The 26501-nt window shown below is 38.7% G+C and overlaps 1 protein-coding gene across 1 annotated transcript in view; it reads right to left on the bottom strand.

Moving 5' to 3' along the window:
- The window catches only part of LOC149535838 (DNA-directed RNA polymerases II and IV subunit 5A-like), a 97837-nt gene that overhangs the window by 58386 nt on the left and 12950 nt on the right, over positions 1 to 26501 (bottom strand). Inside the window, exon 2 of the mRNA XM_089803718.1 lies at positions 14114 to 14293. Coding sequence (XP_089659844.1) covers positions 14114 to 14293 — 180 coding nt within the window. The remainder of the gene's footprint in view (positions 1 to 14113; positions 14294 to 26501) is intronic.

The raw sequence follows: 26501 nt of genomic DNA, 5'->3' as shown, positions 1-26501 counted from the left end.
CCTTGTTTCAAAAGGATTTAAGCGCTCATTTGTTGGTTAAGTATTCCAAGAACACCTTTACCTACCATTTGATGGATGGTCAAATACAGGATGAGAGGTACAAGGTGGTTAATGATGTCATCCACTACAATCATATAATATATTTGGTACCTAACTCAAAAACAAGGGAAATTCATTATCCACCCTTAGCAAGATTCCCAAGATCAAATTTGCAATTGTTATCAAGTAACATTAAGTGTTGTTAGTAGTAGTTAGTTTGGTCAAAGGGAATGCAGTTGGGAATGGTCGCAACAGTTGGTGCTTGCTTCCTTTCAACACATATATGTCATGTACTTAAATCCATGAGGTGTCATTATTATGTTGGCATTGTGGTGATTATTGTCAATGTGTTGTGGTTGTTGAAGCTTGTAACTATGATAGAGATCTTTATCTCTGATGTTATGAAAAATAAATTTCTTTGCTATGACCATTATGGTCATCTTCAACTGAAAGAGATATTTGTGATTATGTTTAAGTTAATATTATGCAAAAAGACATGTGTCATACGTCATGCGAAGAGGCATGTGCATCATCATGTTAAGTGTTGAATCTCTAGAAATATGAAGGGTCTTATTTTTTGGGACTCAAAGAGACCTTCGTGCATAAGATGAAGAGTCTTATGCAATCTATTTATGTGATAGCATGGATTATGGTAATTAAGGGAAAGCTTTGTACTGAACGTTTCTTGATCAATAAAAGAGATATTTTGCTAGTGTAGCTAGGTTTTACCCTTCATGTGGAAGGGTTTTCCCAAGATAAATGCTTTTTGTCTTTTGTGTATTATTTTTGCTCTTGTATTGTTATTTATCTCTATTTTTGGGCCAAAACATTAACATGGTATCAAAGTCGAGTTGATATCAGTAATGAAGGGTTGCATGAACGATGTGAAGACTCAAGAGTATATACAATCACTTGACTTTATAGGTTGGAGCTCCAAAAGATTCTTTGTACAGAAAGAGGGGAGGAAAGATAACATTGGGCATTTCAACTTGATATCAATATTGGAGACGATGAGATTCAATCAGTGGTTGTAATTGATGTTTGTTTTCGGATCATTGATTGGTCGAAACAATTTTGGTGAGTTGTTTTCTTTCTTAAAGAATTATTGGGTAAGAGCAACAAAAGGAGGCCTTTGCGCAATTTCATTCATCTATCACGTGTACGAACATTTTACACACTTCCACATCAATTACATGGGTTTTCAAGATTTTGTAGATGATGGTTGGCAATTCCTTCATATAATAAGCAAGGAGCATTATATATCCTCGTAAGGAGCATCATATATCGTCGTGAGCTAAGCACCATGGTTGCATGATTGATTTTTGGTTGATGTTGGATTGCGCTCAATAAATGAAAAATTATATTGATTCTCGAGTAAAAAATTGAACAAGCTTTTGAAAGTATATATAAGTTGATTCTTTGTCGTATAGTCAATATAATCAGGCAAAGCAGAATTATGTGCATGTAACTACTCATGCTCAAGATGTATTTCCCTTGTGTTCAGATGTTTTTTCATTTTCCAGCCGAAGTCTCTTCTTTATCACACCATGTTGGTAGTTTTTTATTGTGTTGTCTCTTTCTTGCAATATTTAAAGACTATAACGTCAGATTATTTAAAGACCATTACGATATTAATATATCAGAGAGCTTTCAAGCGTGTTCGGATGTTTTTTCATTTTTCAGCCGAAGTCTCTTCTTTATCATACCGTGTTGGTATTTTTTTATTGTGTTGTCTCTTTCTTGCAATATTTAAAGAATATAACATCAAATTATTTAAAGACCGTAACGATATTAACATATCAGAGAGCTTTTAAGATTATTTTTGAATAAGTTTGGGTGTTCATTCGCTCCAACAACTACTAAGAAGATTTGTATTCAGTTTTGTTTTTTCTTCAGAATGATATCTATATGAAATTGATTTTATTAGCTATTAATTGATCCCTCTTGCATTTGGTGTTTCATTTGAACTTTAGTGAAGTTAGAGAGTTTTTTCAGCGTCATTGCTTTTTTATTTTCTATCAACACTCCTGCTTTGGTAACAGCAATCGCAATAAGTTGGAGACATTATGTAGAATGGCATTGTTTCAACCGAATAGTGATCTATACGAATATTTGGTGAATGTCTATACTGTGTGTCTATCTCCAAAACAACAAAGCCTTGATCATCTCCCAAACAATGAAGTTATGATCATCTCTTGAATGGCAAAGTCATGATAGAACCTGAACAGAAAAGCAATCAATGCACTTAAACAAAAAGTTTGTTATTAAAATTTTGAATGGCAAGTTCTTTATCGGGTCTAATGGCAAGTCTATTATGGAATTGAGTTTCTCTGAAGTGGTGCTTCGTGCTTGTTTAGAAAAGTCGTTTGAGCCATTAATATTGAGTAGAGTTGCTAGGGAATATTTGAGAGGTCCAGTAAAAACCTCACCATCAGGTAATGGTTTTCAAATCATTATTTCTAAATGTGCATGACAGACGGTAAAATACAAGCCTATTGCATCTGGACGAAATAGATAAACAAGTTGCAGGTAAATGATATATTGTCTAGGAGTTGTGTAAAGGATTCAATCCAAGAGGTTGTTGTGGAGAAAATTGTGAAAGGGATGAGTATTATGTGATCATTTTACTAGAAATAGTGCATCCCTATTAGAGTTGATACTAGAAGTCATTTCTAATGAATTGATTAAAAATCTTTGGTGGTTGCAAGGTGCATTCTGATTGACGAGCATGAGAATGCTGATTCCAATCACGAGGAGATATTTTTGGCATTAAGAGGGAGTTTTTGAAGAAGATGGTCAGTCTCAGAGGGAGGTTACATCAATAGCTTTTGTGATGATCAATTTTTTTTTGATTAAGAGTGAGTCTTTTAAAAAATCTCGGATTTTGTTTTGAGTATCATATTACTTGTGATCATGGATCATGGATTAAGAGGGAGTCTTTAAATAAATCTCTAATTTTGTTTTGAGTATCATATTACTTGTGATCATGGATTCTATTACAAAGTAAATGGAAAATATTTGCTTGTTATTAGCAGAGACCGAAAGGTCAATTTATACAAAAGAATGAAACGATGTTTACTTAGGAAACGATCGTAAAGAATAGAAACATTCTATTCTAGAGAAAGCAAAAAACGAAAGCAAACTAAAGCTAATTAAATATTTATAATAGATAACCATTAACTAATAATAGACAACTTATCTATTATTGTAATACCCTCCCTTAATGGCTAATCTATCTAGAACACCAAGTTGTCCTCTGAATTTGACAAACTTATCAGGACCAAGAGGCTTGGCAAGGATGTCTGCAGTCTAATCTATGGTAGGAACATACTGCAAATCTATAGTTCCATCTTCAACCAGCTATCATATGTAATGACAGTGAACATACACATGCTTGGTTCGTTCATGGAAGACTGGATTTCGTGCTAACTTGATGACACCTTTGTTATCAACAAACAGAGTAGTCGGTCCTGCTGGTGACATCTGCATATCCCCAAGCATCCGACAAAGTCAAACAGCTTCACATCTTGCCTTAATAGTCCCTATGTATTCAGCCTCTGTAGAGGAGAGAGAAGCTACCTGTTGCTTCTTATTGGTCCATGTGACTACACTGGATCCCAAACTGAACACATATCCAAACATTGACTTTTTATCATCAACAGAGCCTACCCAATCTGAATCTATGAACCAAGTTTAGGATTAGAACTTCAAGAGTGCAGAAGTCCATAATCTGAAGTGCCCTTCACATAACGAAGCACACGCTTTGCTGCCATCCAATGATCAGCCTTGGGAGCTTTCATAAAGCATGAAATATAGCTGACTACGAAGCTAATATCAAGCCTAGTAGCAGAGAGATAGATGAGGTTGCTTGCTAGTTGCTTATATGTAGTATCATCAATGGAAGGAGAATCAAACTTTGCTAATAACTTGAGACCTTTCTCCATAGGTGTAGATGTAGGTTTGCAATCCTGCATACGGAATTTGTCTAACAGGGCCCTAGCATATTTGGACTACGAGATGAATATACCGGAAGATTGTTGCCAAACTTCAACACCTAGGCAGTAATGCATGAGCCCAAGGTCAGTCATATCAAAAGACTAGCATAAATTCTGTTTGATTCCCTGAATCAAAGATGCCGAACTACCAGTGATGATCAGATCATCCACATAAATAACCAAAAGGATGATGTTGTTGTCAGTAGTCTTGATGTACAGATTTGAGTCTAAAGAACACCTTTTGAAGCCTTGATCACTGAGGTACTTATCAATTTTATGTACCATGCCTTAGGGGCCTACTTCAAGCCATAGAGAGCTTTTACCAATCTGAGAGCCTAATGGTCTTTACCAGCAACCTTGAACCAGGGGGTTGCATCATGTAGACCACTTCATGGAGATCACCATTGAGGAAAGCACACTTGAGCTTTTACCAATCTGAGAACCTAATGGTCTTTACCAGCAACCTTGAACCAGGGGGTTGCATCATGTAGACCACTTCATGGAGATCACCATTGAGGAAAGCACACTTGACGTCTATCTGATGGACCTTCTAGCCAACTGTACTGCCATGGCTAGGACTAATCTGATAGTGCTCATCTTTGCAATAGGAGCAAAGGTCTCCTCATAATCGATGCCCTAACAATGAGTAAAGCCCTTCGCCACTAAACAAGCTTCGTACTTATCCAAAGTGCCATCCGATTTGTATTTGATTTTGTAGACCCATTTGCAACCAATGGGTTTCTTCACTGGTGGAAGATCGGAAAGGACCCAAGTGTTGTTCTTCAGCAGGCTCTGGAGTTCAGATGTCATGGCCTGTTCCCACTCTGGAATTCCTTAAGCCTCGAAATATGTTTGAGGTTCAACACACTGTGAATGTTGGCCATGAGAGAAAAGTTAACAAAATCTATAGTTTTGCTCTTTTTTCAAGCAGTTCTCCCATCAATGAGCTTATCGTCACAAAGATCAGCAAGTGTCTTAGCCCACCACTTAGGCTAGATAGGAGAATGACCAACATTAGTACCAGGAGATGCTTGATCAGCAAGATCCTTATCAGAAAAATCTGGATCAAACTCAAGTGAAGCATCTACAAAGCGAGGTGATCCTGCAAGAGAAGCCAGAGGTGTCTGTACAAGTATCACTAGTATAACTGGAGCTACAGGAGCTATTGGAGCCCTCCCATCAGGTGGACCTAATAAAAGCCGAACTCCAAATCATGAGCCTGCATAGGTTGGTCTTCTGGATCAGGAAGAGGAGAAATAGGCATGAAAGGTCGTCATTGCTCATCAAAGACTACATCACGACTATAGATGAGACGAGATGTCTCAACATCAATCAGGCAGTAGGCTTTGTAAAGACTACTATATCCAACAAGCATGAATTTTTGATTCTTGGCATCCAACTTGGTGTGTGAAGCATCAGGGATCCAAACAAAAGCAAGGGAGCCAAAAACCTTCAGGTGACTGATTCTGGGCTTGCGACCTAGCTAGGCTTCTTCCGCAGTTTTACCTTTGACCACCACTGTGGGTGACCGGTTCAACAGATTAACTGCAGTGTTAAGTGCTTCTGCCCAAAATTGCTTCCGAACATGTCTGTGTTCGAGCATGGATTGAGCCATCTCGGTGATTGTCCTGTTCCGACATTCAACTACACTATTCTGTTGTGGCGTGTGGGGTGTGGTTAACTGGCATTTGATGCCATGTGTATCCAAGAAGCTGGAGAAAACATTAGAACAAAATTCCCCCACATTGTCTGATCTGAGTAATAATAGACCCACATTTTTAACTCTTTTCCAACTAAAGGTTTAAACTTCTGAAATACAAGAAATGCATTTGATTTCTTTTTAAGGAAATACACCCACATTTTTCAACTAAAATTATCAACAAACAACAGAAAATACCTGGACCCGAGAACAAGAGGAGTGGCCACAGGGCCGCAAATATCGGCATGTACAAGCTGAAGTACCTGAGAAGCTTGCCATGAGTCGCTAATGGTAAAAGGTGTGCAATGTTGCTTCTCAGCTTGGCATGCATCACAAACTCCAAGTTGTTGAGTTTGAATCTCTGGCAATCCAAGAACAAGCTCATCCCAAGTAAGCTGTGAGAGATAATGCACATTTAAGTGCCCATATTGTTGATGCCAAAGTGTGCTAACAGAAGGCCACTGAGCAGCCATAGCTAAGTCCTGAGAATCACCAAAATAGTAAGTCTGAAAAGAACATGATCCGCAAGACCCACTGCAATAGTAGATTTAGTCGCCCGATCGATGACGGTGCAGTGATGTGAACTAAAGGTCACTGCCAAGTGTGGAGAATGTCTCAACAACTAACTAACTGAGAATAGATTTAGTTCCATCCCTGGAACGTAGTACACATCAAGGAATATGAGATTCCTCCCAACAGACTGAATCTGAATGTTGCCTTTGCCAACAACTGTGTACTCTTCTCCGCCACCAAAAATAACAGTCTGAATAAAGCTGGTAGTCAGTAAACCAATCTCTGCGGTGAATAAAATGACGAGAGGCACTCGAATCAATGTACCAAGCAAACGACTTCACATGATCTGCAGGTCTTTTAGCCATGAAGGCGTAAAAGGCAGTTTCTGCCTACTCAGTGTGCCCTACATTGTTCGCTTTGGGCTGCAAACCTGATTGCTTAAACTATGTAGCTAAGTGTTTCCGACATTCAACCTTCATGTATCCAAACTTGTGGCAATAGTTGCATTGAATGTTCTTCTTTCAAGAACCATCTGATGCTGGAGCAAATGACTTCTGCTGAGATGGCTGCTGAAACTTGCTTTTATCCTTCTGAAAGGATTTCACAACAAAGGTTTGCTTTGTGGAGGTGGAACTGGAGCTACTACCGAAACTATTGTTTCCACCAATCTTGATGAAGTAGCAGTGTGCAAAGATCAGTGAACTTTAAATCAACACCAGAAGATGTGATATTGAGAATCTCGATAAAATGCTCATAGGATTTTGGTAAACTCCAAAGAGTCATAACCACAATATCCTCTTCCTCCATCTTGCGACCGATGGCAAGTAACTGATCACGGATTTCCTGAATCTAATTCAGGTGTGCCTGGAGCGAGGTGCGCTCATCCATGACAATAGAAAACATAGTGTTTTTCAAAAAGAAGGCTCTGCTTTTGTCAAAAGTCTCATGAAGACCTTTGAGATGTGTCCAGATCTCGGCAACTGTCTTGCCCGATGGAATCTGAGAAAGTTGATCATCAAACATGGATAATTTGAGAAGCATCACTGCCTCTCAATTATTCAGATCCCATGTATCTTGATCAGGACTCGGAGAAGTCGGACGCTTCATAACACCCAAACAAGTTGATCGGTGTTCTGATATTCAAAAATTGTGATGATCCGTTGCTTCCAGGTGCCATAATTTCGACCATTAAATTTGGAGTTATGCTCGAGCAGAATGTTTGTTAGAGATGCCATGGCACGTTTTTCAATGAAAATCTGTGAAGGCACGTTCTTCGAGGCAAAAAATAGAGGACCCAAAAAAATTGAAGGACCCAAAAGAGAGCTTGAAAAACCCAAAAAGAATATGCTATCGTTTTTTGGATCCCGTTGACTCAAAAATCGAGGCACCTAGAAAAATCTAACGACAATCCAGTTGAGCTCTTGAAAAACCCACCAAGAATCTCTGCTCAAAAAAAAAATTTGGGGTCAAAAACTAGGGTTTTGAAGAAAACCCTAGTCGACAACTATGGAGGTTGATAGTTGCAAAAAAATGGCAGATTGCTGATAAAGAAACACCCGAGAAAGGAAGATTTGATTGCAAAGAGGGGCGGCTAGGTTGTATGAAGCAAAAAACGACACCATTCATAGTAGGAAAAGACAAGTTTCATTAGACATTGCAGGCTGAAATCGTGTTTTTTTCAAATGCCCATGATTTGCAAAGAAAGCACGACGCCACTTCAGCAATGTGGAACAGAGGTCCGTGGTGTGCAAAGAACGTTGAACTGAAAGTCGAGAGTGTTGAAATCAGACACGATTTTGAAGCTCACAATTTGCAGATACGTTTGAGGGTGCGATTTGCAGAAAAAACCACCTGATCTACGATTTTCAGCAGACGGCTTCTTAAAAAACCCTAGGAAAGGATAGGAAACACATGAATCCTTCACAAAAACGGAAAACCCTAGTCGGGTTTTGGAGAAATTGCAAAAATAATTCTTATTAACAGAGACCGAAAGGTCAATTTATACAAAAGAATGAAATGATGTTTCCTTAAGAAACGATGGTAAAGAATAGAAACATTCTATTCTAGAGAAAGCAAAAAACAAAAGCAAACTAAAGCTAATTAGATATTTAAAATAGATAACCATTAACTAATAATAGACGACTTATCTATTATTATAATAAATTCTGATTCTCAGAATCATATATTTTGTATTATGTGCATATTGACTTAACTTTGTGCAAAAGCCTGTAATGAGACTAACAGGCTATTTTGGAAAATGTTGCTTCTCATTTTCCCATATGGTTGTAATGGGATGGTCAACGTTGTTTGCAGTCTTGATACTAAATTGGTGGCACATTATTAAAAGGGGAAGATCATGTTTTTAAAAAAGAAAACACTATTCAGCTTCAGAGGAAGATTACGTGACAGAGGGAGATATTCAACCCTTCGCAAGTTTATAAACTTCACCCAGTTGAGAGGGAGTCTCTATTAAGAGAAAACCTTTGTTATTAATGAATCCTTCTCTGAGAGAAGTTTGAGGTGAAAGCATTCTTCACCCTTTGCAATTAGGTCCGGTGGACCACCCTCTGCGAGTAGTCATGGTGGAAATGCATTCTTCTCAAGGAGAAGTTTGAGGTGAAAGCCCTCATTCCACCCTCTGCGAGTAGGTACAATGGACCAACCTCTACGAGGCATGGTGGAAATGTAACTTTCTCTGGGAGAAGTTTTAAGCTAAAATATACGTTCTACCCTTTTCAGGCAGGCATGATCAAAGTCATGTGTGTGACTCCATTCTATGTGCTTATGAAGTAACTATGGTGGATTATGTTATGTTAAGATAACATAGGTTATGTGAACTTATCATCTTTGCTTGCAGCTAAGTGTGCACACCTAACTAAAGATGTCTCTCTTGCTAAGAGGGAGTGTTGAAGTTTGTAGCTACAATAGAGATCTCTATCTCTAATTTTATGAAAGAGAAATTTGTTTTTTATGACTGTTATGGTCATCTTCAACTAAAAGAGATATTTGTGATTATATTTAAGTTAATATTATGCAAAAAGACGTGTCATACGTCATGTGAAGAAGCATGTGTATAGTCATGTGAAGTGTTGAATGTGTGGATATATGAAGGGTCTTATTTTTGGGACTCAAAGACCTTCGTGTGTAAGATAAGGAGTCTTATGCAATCTATTTATGTGATTGCATGGTTTATTGTAATTAAGGGAAAGCTTTGTACTAAATGTTTCTTGATAAATAAAAGAGATATTTTGTTGATGTGGCTGGGTTTTTCCCTTTATGTGGAAGGGTTTCCTAGGATAAATGCTTTGTGTCTTTTATGTTTTATTTCTGCTCTTCTATTGCAGTTTATCTCTATTTCTGGGCCACAGCATTAACAATGGTGTCATACATTGTAAAAATTGATGATATAACTGAAGGAACATTTGAGAGTTCTCTGGTATTACTATGTTGTGTTACATTTTTTGCATATTCGCATATGCATTAAAGTTTACCTTATGGGAACAATTGCTTGAAGGCAAGCAATCTCTAAAGATGTCTCTCTTGCTAAGAGGGAGTGTTGAAGTTTGTAGCTACAATAGAGATCTCTATCTCTAATTTTATGAAAGAGAAATTTGTTTTTTATGACTGTTATGGTCATCTTCAACTAAAAGAGATATTTGTGATTATATTTAAGTTAATATTATGCAAAAAGACGTGTCATACGTCATGTGAAGAAGCATGTGTATAGTCATGTGAAGTGTTGAATGTGTGGATATATGAAGGGTCTTATTTTTGGGACTCAAAGACCTTCGTGTGTAAGATAAGGAGTCTTATGCAATCTATTTATGTGATTGCATGGTTTATTGTAATTAAGGGAAAGCTTTGTACTAAACGTTTCTTGATAAATAAAAGAGATATTTTGTTGATGTGGCTGGGTTTTTCCCTTTATGTGGAAGGGTTTCCTAGGATAAATGCTTTGTGTCTTTTATGTTTTATTTCTGCTCTTCTATTGCAGTTTATCTCTATTTCTGGGCCACAGCATTAACAATGGTGTCATACATTGTAAAAATTGATGATATAACTGAAGGAACATTTGAGAGTTCTCTGGTATTACTATGTTGTGTTACATTTTTTGCATATTCGCATATGCATTAAAGTTTACCTTATGGGAACAATTGCTTGAAGGCAAGCAATCTCTGAGTGGGGAGACTGTAATATCGCCAAAATAATTAAATAACTCAATTAAATTAATTGTCTATATGTCCCGCCAATAGTGGCATGTTGTGATGGTTAAGTTGTTGAGTTTTTATCCTTGCCATCAAGGTTCAAATCTAATGGGGACGAGGTCCCACATTTGTGGCCTCACTGGTTCATAGCTTCAAGTCAAAGCATTTACCCCTTTAAAAAAAATATATTGTTTATATGTCCCCAAAATTGATAATGATATCTTATGGGTCGTCTTTATTTATTACTTAGTTATAAATTAGTAGGTTGTGTCAGTCGTTCGTAACCCTACGGGAAACCTCCTAAAGCCCTTTATAAGGCTGAATTTAGCATTATTATAGGCATCGTGAGTTTTATATTTCCTTTACATTTGAAATTCCAATTGGAATTTTGCGTTGTCCATTTGTTTCAAAGGTGAGATATCCTCCCTATTTTGGCATTCGCAATTTCTACTCAGTGGTCCAAATCTAAGAAGTCTCCCTTGAGGACAAGTCTGTAATAGTTAAGGATATTCATATCATTTGAAAATAGCATTATTATGTTGGCGACAATTCATCACTACTATATTCTTTTGTTGACACATTGTGCTATACGATATTATATATAAGCAATACTAATGTACAATTCCATATAAGCAATACTAATGTACAATTCCAATACCCTAAGGGCCCGTTTGGCCACGGGCATAGGAATGGAGAATAGGCATGTAATATTGGGAATAGGAATGGCTATTCCAATAACAGCTATTTTTTGGAATGGGTATAAGCTCATTTTAGAGGCAAAATGGGAATATAAAAATCATATTCCAAATTTTTCTATTCCTATTCCATCAACCAAACAGAAAATGAAAATTGTATTCCAATTTTTCTACTCCTATTCCATCAACCAAACGGGCCCTAATTGATTCAGGACTGATTGATCGAGAGCATCACAGACTAAATTGAGTGTTGAGTTGTATAGGTATCTACCGTACGATGGAATTGCAGTGTTGGTCGTATTGATATATACCATACAAGAGAAAATTACTTTACAACTAAAGACATCTAAGTGGGACCGTACAAAAGAGCAGATGGAGTGATCGTATGGGCGAAATAATATTATCATAAAAGAGTTCTCATTACCAGAGTGTGGAGATATTGTCGTACCAAAAGAGGAAGTGTATATCCTAGGGCCAGAGTGTCACCATATAAAGGTGAAAGGGTTGTAGGTTGAGGTGACCGTACATGGCATTGCATACGGAGGTTAATACTAGTATTGGTCATCGTAGACTTGCATGACAATGGACTAGATTTAAGCAAGGGCGTCAATCATCGCAAGATTCAACCCATCAGTGCATTAATAATTAGAGACATTTTTATATTCCAGGTCAAGGTCCCATGAAATAGCACAAAAAATGAGCTTCCAATGTTCAAAAACATTATCCACTCCTTTTTAGCCATACTACTAATTTCAAAGGAAAAAAAAAACACTTATTGAGACATTCTTGAGAAATGAGCCAAAATCTCCAATATTTTACCCCAAATATTAAGCACCCATTCGTCCAAAAATTGCCTTGACAAAAGCTCTGCAGAATTCAAACAGCCAAAAAAACAAGCCACTCTACTTTAAGCTACCCTATTAGAGCTCTATTAATTTCACCATTTTCTCTGGTTCCCTTCCCACTATGCACCCCATCTGCCTGGACCTCAACTTCATGCCCCTCGACCCTTGCAACAAACACGGCTCTGTACCCAACAAACCATTGTCTCCTTGCATTCTCAGCTGAATGTTTCCAAGTTTCTTGACTTTCAGCACACATATTGATGTAGCAATTGCATCGATATTTGACTTTCAGCACACAGATACTTTCCAGGACATAAAAACAAGATAATATCCTCAAGCACTCAGCTTCAATAACCATCCCTTCCCAACACCAAACAACCACACACGCAGAAAAAAAAACTTCAGTGTAAATATGAATACACCCCAACAACAGAAAAAATATACAACAAAAAAATCCAAATCTAACTTGGAGAAGCTCAATCGGAGGAAAAACTCTTTATATTCCCTCATTTCCAATGTTCCTCAATTCTCTACACATAATCATTTGTATTGGTATCTGATCAGCATCGGAAACATTAAAATTGAAGTTTTGACCAGAGTCACCTAAACTGGAAAGACAGGAAACAAGACAAGAATACCATTATTTCAAACTTCAAAAAATATGGTATATAGATACTCTGATACTGCAATAAAAAAAAATGTAATTTATAATATGATATAACTAAGAAAATTTATAGTAAATTTCCCAATTGGCAAAGAACATTTCCAGAAGATGAAGGAAGATGCTAGGAAAATTCAACTATAGCATCCTAATGTCGAGAGACATCCCCCTATTTGTGTCTGCAAAGAAGACAGTGAAAGTACGGTCCAGACAACCATAAGTTTGCATGAGTTCTTACTTCTTAGTTTGTGTTCTATAATCTATTAGTTCTATCATGGAAATTTTGGAAGAAATCAATTTACCATCTACTATATAGGCTTTAAATGTTTAATGGTGTTGATTCCTGCCACCCTCAAAACTAATTCCTGACATCCTCAAAAAAGTTCCCTTGTTTCCTGCCCTACTATTCCAGAATCTAAGTATAACAGAGAATTAAACAAAATATATTTCCAATGGAGGCAAAGCATTACTAGTTAAATGAAAATGCATCATAATCCTCCCTACCATCAAACTTAGAACAAACACACATAGTTATGCAGCATTTCAAAAAAGAATGTTGTCAGATGGCTGGTGTGGGTTAGATGGCTACAAATCCTTAATCATTTCAGGGAAAGCTTAATCCTGTATGAAAATTTAATAAATAAAGCATGTTATGTTTTGATGAATACTTAGAACTTTTAATAAACATTGGTGAAATCAGTAAAGACGCCGATAGGCTTCAGAATCTTAGATTATGAATCAATCAGGATTCTAATGTAAACATGTTATTGTATCCTAGGAATAATGTAACACGGTTTCTAAATTTAGATGGTTACCGCAGAATAGTCAATTGTTAATTTATGGGGAATTTTAATGCTGTATGCTCTAGCTTCGGAAAATATAATAAGCAAAGCTCATTATACTATGATGAATACGTAAACTTTTTAACCAAAATTTGTGAAGTCTTAGATTATGTACCAATTAGGAGTCTGACATATACGTGTCTGATGTAAACATGTTAACATAGATGTTTAGCATCCAGGAAATAATGAAACGTAATTTCTAAATTCATCAAAAAATAGACAGGCTTTAAGTTATTTAGAGCATTTTGGAAAAGATGTATTTACTTTTGTAGATAAAGACACCATCCAAATTATTAGATCTATGTTTGGAAACCCTGATAAACATGTACATTTCCTAATCCTCCATATGGACAAAATACATATTTATTACAGAAAAGGACAGTAATGATACCCTACCAGCAAGGCAATGTCCAAATTAGGAAAATAAATATGCGAAAAATATCCTATATTTTGCATTATCTTTAAATTTAAAACACTCTTGAGGAATCTACTAACACAAGAATTCAAAGTTTTTCTGAAGTCATATTAATCATCAAAAACTGAAACAGAGCAAAGGGAAAAGCAATTAATACATAATGCCACAGCAAAGCATAGTAATATACAAATTAAGAATGCTTACTTCAAATATTTCCAACAAGTAACGAGTTGATATCTCTTTAATGCCAGTTTTTGCTACTGATGTTATTTTTCCTTGGACAATAATAATTGCCTGATGCACGTTGTCATCTTTCATGCGCTTTGCATACATTTGAAGTTCTTTTATTGCCAGTTTCTCGTTAACATTAAAGAATACGCATATCTGGAAGTCACAATTTTAATTATAGCAAAATTCTTGATATGTAGAAAGCAGAGATGAAGTAAAGAAAGAGAGTACTATAACATAGAAAAAAATAATAATAATAACAAAATAGGGTATATACTCAACCAGTTTGGTGTTAAAGTTAGCCTATTCCATGTGTTTTCAAGTTTTTAAACCAGTTGGGCAGGTTTACAACATGCATTGACCATGTATGACCAAACTAACAACCAAAAGTTTAACATATCTAAACTTTTCTTGTCAATTTTACCAAACCTGATAAGACAAATTAGACAAGTAAGAAAAACAGACAGGGAACTGCAAAGGATTCACATCTTAAAACAAATAAATCCATGCAGCAGAGGGCAAAAATGTGCTAGAAACAGCAAACTATGAACATAAAAAGCTACGATAAGCTAAATGAATGTACTCACCTATAAAAAAGAATGTTTGCTAAGTATCAACTTTTACAGTTGACTCAAAATTTTCATTATGGTCATCCACTACATAACGTTTCACACATGCCAACACATCACACAAATTTGACGAGTTCCCAAATGCTATTACTTTTTCATGATTTCCATTTATAAAGAAATATAAACTTAAATGCACGCCTAGGACACCAAAACATAGAAATGTTCAAGGCTACCCAAAAAAAGAAAGTTTTGGGAATGCAAACTTTATACTTCTCAGAAATCAAGGACTGCAGAGGCACATAGGTAAATGTGTGAAACATGTACATGTAATAAATGTCAATTGATTTGATATCATCATAAGCTTCACACTATATAGTTACTAGCATAACTATCCTTAGAAAAGTCTATGTAAAAGATGCTGAGATGTATCATTCTCCAAAATCCTATTCCACTTCATTTGCAAATCCAATCAAAGTAGGCACAGTATTATTCTATAATTATTTTATGCACTAGTATAGTTATCTTATTTTATTTTAGCACCAGTATGACTCATTTTGTTGTTCATTTTGTATGTTTTCTTGGTAAAGTTAACTTCCTCTTTTGTCTCTTGTAGGAAATCCTAAGGAATCCCTACAAATCTTTTGTCCTTTTTGAGTTCTCACAACTCATTTTCTTTATGCCAAATATTTGGAATACTAATTTTCCTTCTTATAAATACGAGATTTCCTCCTTATGAAGGTGTGACACATAGCACACACATCTCTTTCTTCATAGACACTAATTGATCATGCACATCCTTAAAATGCATGATATGGTCTGAAACTGAACCTCCTCCCTGCAACTGATGAGTGTATAGCTGATCTTCCAAAACTATGATCTGCTTGCTTCCGAAGCTTGTAGTAATTGTGCAACTTGGTCCACAAATCTGCAACAGATTATTCAATGTCAACTTCATGAATAAAGTCATCTCCAACTTCAGTATTAACAAGGCATCATTCAATGCCTATCATAATCTTCAGCATTGGTCTTTGGTGTCTCCTCCTTTCTGAGTAGAATCATTGTGAGGTTCTTGTTACTCACAAATCATCAAAATCTTACAACTCCAAAAATTGTAGATTATCTGATTCAATTTTTGTGACTTTGGTTGCAGCAGAACCTAGATTCTCCCCACAATTGACAACTTCAACTCTGGATCAGGCTATCATCATGGAATTCTCACCACTAAACTACAGCCACTTATTAGTTACTCATCACATGGACTAAAATAAGACTGTGAATAAAATAAATTAGATATAATCATAATACCACAGGTATTGAAAAAATATAGAGTCCCCAACCAAGCATCAACTCTCCCCCTATCCTCTCATAAATCCCTAAGTCATGAAAAATGTAAAAAGATCAAGCTTACTGTCATATACTTAAACTTTTCATCGACCAAACTTTGGCTTCAAGCTCTAATAATTCAAGCTTAGTGGGTGGGAATAAGACTTATGTTTTACATTTTAATTAAGAATGGCAATGTAATGATAGTTGGTTCTCGCGTAGTTGTAAGAGGTTGGCGATGGTTGGTATACTCAACCAACTGTTGAGCACTTTATATATATAGCCAGATGGCACTGGGAGTGGACCACTATTGTTATGACTTTTCATGGAAATTAAGTTTATTATTTTGCCACTATTATGTGTATGACTTCTATTTTAAGAATTATGTTTCTTATGCTAATGTGTGAATATTTCTGATCTCTCTATGCAAATAAATAGACATATCTCATAGGGAATAAACATTTTGGCATTGTCAACTGTTCGAGCTTGGAGATCAAATAAACAGAGGCCGTGATGGCAGAGAAATGGGTCTATTGTTCGAACAACAAGTGCTTATAATTGATACCGATGTAGAAGAAGAGGAAGTAACAAGGGAAGATCAAATCAACCCAAGACCTGGGGTGTACATGGGAAGTGTCAGACAACCAATACATGCAGAGGAAAGCCCATTAGAGAGTGTTCCTTGAAGACAATATATGCGACAAATTCTCTATATGCCCAACGGTCTATGATCTTCTTAGAAGCATCCCAAGATTTTGGCACGAAACTTGGTTGAAATAGAAGAACAATGTACAGCGAGGCAAGGGGAAAGTCGCCAACAAATAATGCAACGATATGAAGAAAGGAACCAAAGGGAGGAGGAACAACACAATGCAAGTAGGCATCACACCTCCAACAACTCAAATAATTAATGCCGCTTTTGTCGAACAAAGATAGAAGGCAACATACTAGGAGAGAGAGCAACATACTAGGAGAGAGAGACAATAGAAAGGGAAGTGAAAACCTCGATAAACAGATCTTGTGAATTCAAGAGCAAATTGAGAGGCAACAACAACTACAAAGAATAGTTGAAGAATCCCTAAGCCCTCCATGAAGTAAGAGTTGGAGTGTCAATCGATGCCAAAGTGGCGGACAACAAAGGCTTTGGTTAAAGTAGAATACAACCTACAAGGCAAGGTGCAGCACAATTATTTGGAAATACTCTGTGGGGCATTGAAGAATTGGTTGTATTGAAGAAGCAAAAAATGAGGGGACTAGAACCAACTTCTCCAAGGAGAAGGGAGCATCAGTACAAGGGAGGTGTTAAGGCATCAACAACATAAGTAAAGGGGTTGAGAGCTCGGGCATGGCCAATGGTGCAAGTGAAGCACAAGAACGCAAAGAAGGAATAGACCCACTTGAGATCAACAACATACATGTTATCAACCGAACGAAAAAAAAATGGTCAACTCGTTGAACAAGCAAAAAATTGCAAAATTCGATGGGGATGGATCAAAGTACTCTTCTCGCCATTGTAAAACATGTTTAACTATATGGGAGGCTAATGGCCAAGACAATGTTTACCACATAGGTTAATCAAGAATTGCACACAAATAATGAACACGAATAGCAGAACTCCTTAGATTATTCGCATACGCCAGAACATTACATTATGCTTGATAAGATGAATGATGAATGATTAATGATGAATGATGAATGATGAATTACAATGATCCCAGATGGGATATAAATACTATCCGCCGAACCTTCCCGAGGGAGTCTGTCGGCCACAAACATTATGTCCGCTACAAACTGTGTAGTAAATAAATGAACGCATACAAACAACAGAACATGAACAGCAAAATTCCTTAGATTATTCGCATATGCCAGAACATTACATTATGCTTCATAAGATGAATGATGAATGATGAATGATGAATTACAATGATCCCAGAAGGGATATAAATACTATCCGCCGAACCTTCCCGAAGGAGTCCGTCGGCCACAAACATTATGTCCGCTACAAACTGTTTACCCGTCGGCTACAAAATACAAAACACCGACGACAATCACCCCGTCGGCTACAGAAACACCGACGACAATCCAGACGGCTGACACCATCCCCCCCAAAAAGAAAAGTCGTCTCCTGACAATAATTACAAAATATCTGAGACAAATTAACAACCAAAATACATTAATAGAGTGTATACAAAAAAAAATCTGCTTCTGTCGCATCACTTCCACATTCATCCAGTTACATCTGTAGCCTCTGCTAACACAATACTGTCTCCTCAAGCTGACTTTGATAGCCACCCATGCTGCTTTCTCTGCTTCCAACACTGGGTCCACTGAGCTAAGTGTCGCTGTACTGCCTTCTGGATGACCCACTCCTCCCGAGCGCTCTATGCATCCACCAAGACAGCCTCTCAACCAACACCTACTCCCAATGCCTCTGGTACACAGGCACTCCATGGCTGCAGCAGCTCCAAGTCTTCATCAACTGGTCATAAGTCCCATGAATGATATCCGCAACGACAAGGGCTCCAAAGGGCAACGCCCCCGGCGAGGTCGAGGGTCCTGGGGCAGCGCCCCAGGTGCGTAAACGCCTTGCACAGATGTCCACAAGGACTCAAAGACGAAGAGATAGCGACAGATAGAGGGCACGGGAGATCAGAAGTAATGGCCGCAAAAGAGCCAATTTCAAAAGCCGCCGTCCACAATCTCTCACTACCGTGAGCAGGTTATTTCTCTGGAGTTCAGGATAAATGGTAATCCCTTTCCTTCCCACGGAAGACAATCACGCGAAAATAAACAGGCCGCAATTTTCCAAACATCCGCTGCCTCTTTATGCAACGCTGATAAGGGTTCGATCCTCGCCAATCTCCTACACAACCCTTCTATTCCTCTGAAAGTTAAGAACCCCTCGTATTTTGACCGCGATCCTGAATTCTTCACTGTTTTGCTTTTGATCCTCAAGACCTTCAAAAAAAACCTACGTCCGTGGGCGACCTTTCTTTCTGTCAACAACCTAATTGCAGAGGCCGAGTACTATGGCATTTCAGGTGCGTTGAAGTCACAAACTCCACGGAAGTACAAGGAATACTGCTTGCTGAAAAATCCTTTCACAAAGTCTGCACAAGCTGAGGAGAAAAAAGAAAGCCCGCGGGCCACAGGAATGCTTTCTCGCGGACAGCTGCCCGCGGACCAATTCGTGGAAGGAGAGCCTTTGCTCTTGTGGCTCGGCGTTGGCGTCTACTATTTGTTCTTTCAAGCAGACGAACTTTTCTGCCTCGCGCGCCGCGGAAAAATGGTATGAAAACCCTAGACAAAAAGTGGTATCACCCACGGGAAGAGAAAATAAAACAATCCGCGAAAGAAATTTCAAAACAAAACTCCGCGGCCAAAAACCCTGCGGGAGAGTCTTTTTTTTTTTTTATGAAAACATACAGCACCTCAATTTTGTCTCCAGGCGTCGCCATTCTACAACGACGACGACGACGAGGAAGTCATCTGATCCTTCTACAACGGCGACGAAGACTTTTGGGCACGATATATTTTCAAATTGGATCCGTTCACTGCGTGAGGTACCTCTTGCCCGTCCAACGTCCCCAACTTTATCACTTGATTGTCGCCGACCTCTCGGATCTGATATGGTCCAACCCATCTTGCCTTAAACCTTTCCTGTTTGATTTTATTCCGACCGTCATATTTGAGTACCAACTTCCCCGACTAAAACCTGTTGAGTTTGTCATGCCACGCCTTATGTCTATTCTGTGTCACCTTCGTCGCCCACTGTGCCTGCGGTCATCACGCATCTAGCTTATTTCCTTGTTGTCGGCACCATTCAAGTAATTTTATGGTGCGATGCATTCTTTTCTTCCTGTGCAATCCGTTCACCGTGTCCTGGACGGTGGAATTTTTCTTTTTTCTAGGTTTGTATTGTATGTCCTTCCCTTCTTTAGCCGTAACCTCCTTTGCGTCATCTGCTTCTCTGTATTCCTTCAGACATTCATTTTCCTTTGTTTTCTCACCTTCATCGACCCTTAACATGTTACAACTCGGAAAGAGTTCGTAGTCTTCTATTTGCCAGTGGTAAAGGCCATTCACCGAGTCTAGGTCGTCGTCATTCAATCCTCCTTCTAGTGTCAATACTCCTTTGTCCAGTTCCATTCTCCTCTTCCCTTCGTCGGCACTTTCGCCTTCACCTTCTGAATCTGACGATGCTACTTCCTCACTTACCATTTGTGTGTGCAGGTCAATTATGAATCTTTTGCCTCCGAGCTCCATTGATAGGGTATTTCGTTTCCAATCATGTTTTACTTTTGCTTGCACCAACCAATTCCGTCCCAGAATAGCATCATATCCTTTTCTTTTCAATGGAATGACTACGAAACCCAATAAAAATGGTTGCGTTCCAATAGTTACCGATTGTGCTTTCAAGATTCCCAATAGTTTGATTCCATGTTGGTCTGTCGTGAGCAACTGAAATGTAGGTGGCCACAACGTCAACTTTCCCAACTTCTTCCAGGTATCCTCCGATAAGACATTCACACCGGACCCTCCATCGACAATTGTGTCTGTCAAAACATTTCCCAAAATCCCCATCTCGACGACCGTCGGATGCCTTCCCGTCGTGAGCCCCAAAAGCATTGGGTCTGTTGCCGTTGTTGGACTACTGTCCCTTCCTGTGTCCTCCGTTGCTTTCGGAAATGGTGTATGATTCAGAATGGCCGTCCGTAACTGGGGCATTGTGAGAAGGTCACTTATCTTGACCGGTATCTCCGTTTGTAAGATCTGTCGTACAATGTTTTGTTCTGCGAAGTTCCTTGCCAAGGTGTTGGTGATGTCTTTCAACTAAGATGTCCTTGCCGACGATGCCTTTCCAATTTTTGCCTATGCTTCCTGCAATTGTCTTTTTTCCTCCGCTGGCAGTTTTGCTTGCCTCCGCGTAATTGCCAAAACCTCCTCTTCATCTGTGCCAACAGTGATCAAGTTTACTCCAGACTTTGGGCACTTGGCATCTTCATGATCACCGGGTCCACACCATCTGCATAATAATTTCGGTGTGTTTGTCATTGTACAATCCCGCCCAAAATGACCCCACAAATTACATGCTTGGCATTGAACAATCGGCCGTCCGTTTGCATCATACTGGATTCGACTTCAGCTCCCATTATTATTGTTATTGTTCGCATTGTTGTTATTTTGCCCTCTGTTATTATTCCTGTACCCTCCGGATGTGTCACCTGCACTATTCGTATTTCTGCTATTGCCCGACAAGGAAGCCTCTGTGTAAAAAGCACCTGCGAAGATCCTCTTGTCTTTATGTTAAAGGGGCACTCTTTTGTTGAATGGCCCATGATCTGACAAATGTCACAAAATTGGTTCGTTGGACACGATCCTTTAGTATGACCGTCGGTCTTACACTCCGTGCACCACAGCTCACTGCCTTTTGGCTCCTTCTACATGTTTTTAAACTCCTTCATCATGCGGATGATGTCCTTCTGTAGGGCACGAACCTTCTTACTGTTGCCTTCATCGTCGCTGCTATCACCTCCGGCAAGCTTGTCGTCATCCGAATCAGATGAGCTAGTCTTCGTCTTCTTCTTTGTCTTCAGCTCACTTTCGAGGTCCAATGCTCTGTTATAAGCTTCCGTATATGACGACGATGGCACAATTTTCAGTTTCCTCCACAACTTCGAGCGTAGGCCTTCCACGAACCATCTTTTCTGAAGTTCGTCCGCCGGCTTACTTTCCATTTTGTTTATCAAGTCTTTTAATTTCCTGGCGTAAATGCAGACGGTTTCGTTCTTCCCCTGCTTAGCATTGAAGATCTCTGCTACAATTTCATTATCATCCCGCAACAGTTTAAATTCTGCCAAAAACTCCTTTTTAATGTTATCCCAACTGTTTAGCTTTTGTGGATCCGTATCAGTGAACCAATCAATTTCTACACCTCGTAGGGTGGCTGGAAATTGCCTCATCCAGTCGTCTTCATCAGTTATCCCATTTGTCTTCCCGATCGTTTCACATTTTTTGCAATGTCGAATGGGATCGACTGTACCATCGCCATTTAACTTCAGCAGTTTCTCTTTTGGTCCCACCATCATAATTGGTTTCTGTAAACAAGCGTTGCTCAGTCCTGCAACACTGGCGCTCTTCACTCCCACACCGACAGTCTGCACTCCCACACCAACGGACTGCACTCCCACACCGGCGATCTGCTCTTTCACACCGGCAGTCTGCACTCCAACATCGGCGGTCTCAACAACTGCAAACCTTGGTGAAGAAAAAGGATCTTCTAAAGTTGTCTCCCACGAAAGTGTATCCCGGACGAAGAGTTCACTCCACACTCTTGCTCCGTCGGCACTCCGAGCCGTGCGAGTCGATGCTCTTCCGTCTGGATTCTCTTCCCTCGGCGAACACAAATTCAAAAACTCCTCCCGTGCTTCCTCCACCAATTCCACCCGTTGTCAAGTCTCCTCCAACAATGCCTCCGCACTCCTGTTTCCGTTGGCAATCTTCTGGAATCTCCTTCGGCAGTTTGCCTGCTGTGCCAGAATTAAATGTTCTTGTGCAGTATGGATTCCATCTTTTCCCTTGGCCTTATTTCGATACTTGTTAAGCTGATTTGGCATTAATCTTCATTCCTCCCACCTTCCAAGTTCATAAGGCAACGGCGCCAAATGTTCACCGCATAGGTTAATCAAGAATTGCACACAGATAATGAACACGAACAGCAGAACTTCTTAGATTATTCGCATACGCCAGAACATTACATTATGCTTGATAAGATGAATGATTAATGATTAATGATGAATGATGAATTACAATGATCCCAGACGGGATATAAATACTATTGTTGAACCTTCCCGAAGGAGTCCGTCGGCCACAAACATTATGTCCGCTACAAACTGTTTAGTAAATAAATGAACGCATACAAACAACGGAACATGAACAGCAGAATTCCTTAGATTATTCGCATATGCCAGAACATTACATTATGCTTCATAAGATGAATGATCAATGATCAATGATCAATGATCAATTACAATGATCCCAGACGGGATATAAATACTATCCGCCGAACCTTCCTAAAGGAGTCCGTCGGCCACAAACATTATGTCCGCTACAAACTGTTTACCCATCGGCTACAAAATACAAAACACTGACGACAATCACCCCGTCGGCTATAGAAACACTGATGACAATCCAGTCGACTGACAGACGACCATGACTATTGGTTAAAGGCCTTCCCTGCCAACATACGAAGAGTTGCCACCGATTGGGAATAGGCCTACCAAGACTATACAAAACAACTTGGGATGACTTGAGAAGGGCATTTCAAGAAGAATTTGAATTGCTTCACAACGACAATGAAGTGCTAGCAAAGATCTATAATGCAAGACAAGGGGAAAATGAGATCATATGTGCCTACCATCATAAACCGAAAGAACCCATTGGTAAATTGGAAAACCCACTAGCAAATGGCCTAGAACAAATGCAGTTCGTTAAAGGACTGAATCCAACCTTACAGAAAAAGAAGTGGTACCTCCATCTTCCTACAATGACACCTATAACCTTACTCTAGACACTAAAAGGGAATATAAGACATCCCAAGGGAAGAAAAAATAAATGATGGTGACACCATGAATAACGAGAGTAAAGGATAATCCAAGAACATACAAGATCTCTAGAAGGATATGATGTAAATGATGAAGGATATGAGAGTCGAGAAAGAAGTTACAAATAATGGCAAAGATTATGGTGTACAAACTGTAAAGTTGAAGGCCAAACAAAGGCTAACTACCCAAATAAGTCATCCTATAACATCTGCCAAGTACTAAGGCACTCCATTAAAATGACTTATAAAATCTAATGGCGATAAGCAATCAAGTGCTCTTCACCCAAGGAGAACAGGCAACTCCAACTACCATACCACCCAGACCTACAAACTCCAATGCCTCATTGGGTGGGTACCGCAACAATCATGAGGAAGCAACAATAATAGTGATAATACACCAAGAAGTCTCATCCAGTATGACACGAAGTGGCAAACTATGATACAATGTTGTCGATGCAATGAGTGGGGTCACTTTGCGAAGAATTGCTAGAGCGGGCATGGAGGCGAAAGCATGTTGTGCAAGTGGTGTGGGGTCTAGGTAATCATGACCACACTGATGGTTCCAAACAAAGGGAGTGAACACGATAGATATCACACCCCTAGAGGAGTAAGTATTGGCAATCAAAAGGTTAAAAGAGAAAAAAGCCATGTATCATGATCCTTGTATAGAGAAAGAAAGATTAAAGGAAGCTAGAACCAATATTGAATTGGAAATGGAGGAATGAAAAAATGTCACAAGGCACTACTAACACTCTCCTACAACCAATGTCAAAGACAAACATTATACAGCAAGTGTTGTGCAACATTGTAGTCATACGCTGGCAATAACCAAATTGGGTTGTAACAACAATAGCAACCAGCATAATGGTCAGTCAATTGACAATGGCCAGATGACTAAAGCACAAAAGGATAATTTCATCAATACCACCACAAAGTCTAATGTTATTGGCAGTTGGCATTGGAAGGATCTTGACGGTGATTAAGACGAAAAATTATGCAACAGAAACCGACAATACCATTGAGAACAATGAATCTAACATAAATGTACTACCGGAGGAAACATGGAAAGCCCTTAGCAAGCCCACAATCTAGCCACCAACCTTTCATTTGGTGGGTGCTGACCAACACGACACCAAACGAATTGGAACACTTAACGACATCAAACCAATTGGAGCACTTATGGCCCAAAAGGTAGTCATTGGGACCCACTAGTTCTTGGACTTTATAATCTCAGTGGAAAAGAAAGAGTATGATGCTTTCCTTAGAAGGGGTTAGTTGAGCACAGTAAGGGCCAACCACAATTGGAAGAACACACTCCCCATTGAGAGTGATGGTAAAAAGTACGTCATTGACTTACAAAGCTAAACAATAAGTCAAGAGGTGGCATCAAACTCCGAGTCTGAACAAAGAAAATTTGACATGTAAGGAGGGATGCAACCACATGAGGAAAGCATACTGAAGCTGGGGAACTATTCAGACGATGAAACTAGTTCTCTCAATGGATTGTTCTACTGGCAAATGAAAGACTATGAAGTTTTCCATCCAAATTGCAACATGTTGGAGATTGAAGAAGAAAACAATGCCTACCCTCCTAAGTATGGTGAATACAAGGCATGGCGAGGGTAGACCAGCCCACCGATTTGAAAAAGACAAAGTTATAAGATACGAGGAACCAAGCATAGAGAAGGTGAACCTAGGGAACAAAGATTACCTCAAGGTGATCCTCATTTGGGATTACTAGGACCTCGTCTTGAAAATAGTAGCATTCAAGATATTTATGTAATTCAGGAACATATATGCCATACCAAGACCTAAAGGTTGTACCATAAGAGTTGTACCTCCACCGAATTTTGCTTGTACCAAGTGCAAGCCCCATATGAAAGAGGTTGTACAACATGAATAGAAAATATGTTGCAAAAGACAATAAGAAATACAAAAGATGTTGGATGCTGAAGTCATTTTCAAAGTACAACCAGGGAATGGGCATTGCCCATTGTCAGTTTCTTAAATAAAGAAGTGAACCAGATTTGAATTTGTGTGGACTTCAAATGTCTCAACACCATCACAATTAAGGACTCCTTCCCCATCTTGTCCATTGGCAACATTTAGAAGTGGTAGAACACAAGATCTACTTGCTTATGGACGAGTTCTCAATTACAACCAAATCAGTATTATCAAGGAAGATAACTTGAGGACCACGTCTGTGTTTGAGGATAGGTTGTATGCACTATGCATACAACAGGATTCCCTTTGATCTTTGCTTGGTCATATAGTTTGCAAAGAAGGGTCGAAGAAACACCCCAACAATATAAGCGTTATCATCTAGTGGAAAGTCTAGAGGAGGTGAATGGAGTAATAATGTTGGCTACTATTGACAATTCATCAAAGAACTTGTGCAGATATCATTTCCACTCGACAAACTCACAACAAAGGCTGAACAGTTTATGTGAGGCACAGAACAAGAAGAGGCATTAGAAGAACAGAAATCTATGCTAATAAGTGCACATATTTGGACGTACCCAAGGTAGGACAAGGAATTCTACAAACATGTGGATTGTCAAAAGCCCATATTGACATATGACTAATATAAGTATATTCAAAATATTTATTATTTTAAATATAAATATATGTATCAATTCATTACTCTTGTTTGTCAATGTTTTGAACAAACCATATTGCCTAATAGTAATACTAAATACATTATTAGTAATATTATCCGAATAATAGTATTCTCAATTAATTTATAAAAATTAATATACATAGGTCTAAATATCAATAAGATAAATTAAAATGTCAATCACTAATTAATGCTACTTAACATAGTTAAGGGTGTCAGTCAATAGAGAAGTCACACCCTTCATGCTACGAA

Source organism: Cupressus sempervirens, chromosome 10, assembly GCF_028749045.1.
Source record: "Cupressus sempervirens isolate cs-2001-9-10 chromosome 10, ASM2874904v1, whole genome shotgun sequence".
Lineage (NCBI taxonomy): Eukaryota > Viridiplantae > Streptophyta > Pinopsida > Cupressales > Cupressaceae > Cupressus > Cupressus sempervirens.
Note: the sequence above shows the minus strand (reverse complement) of the source record. Positions and strands in the feature narration are given on the sequence as shown.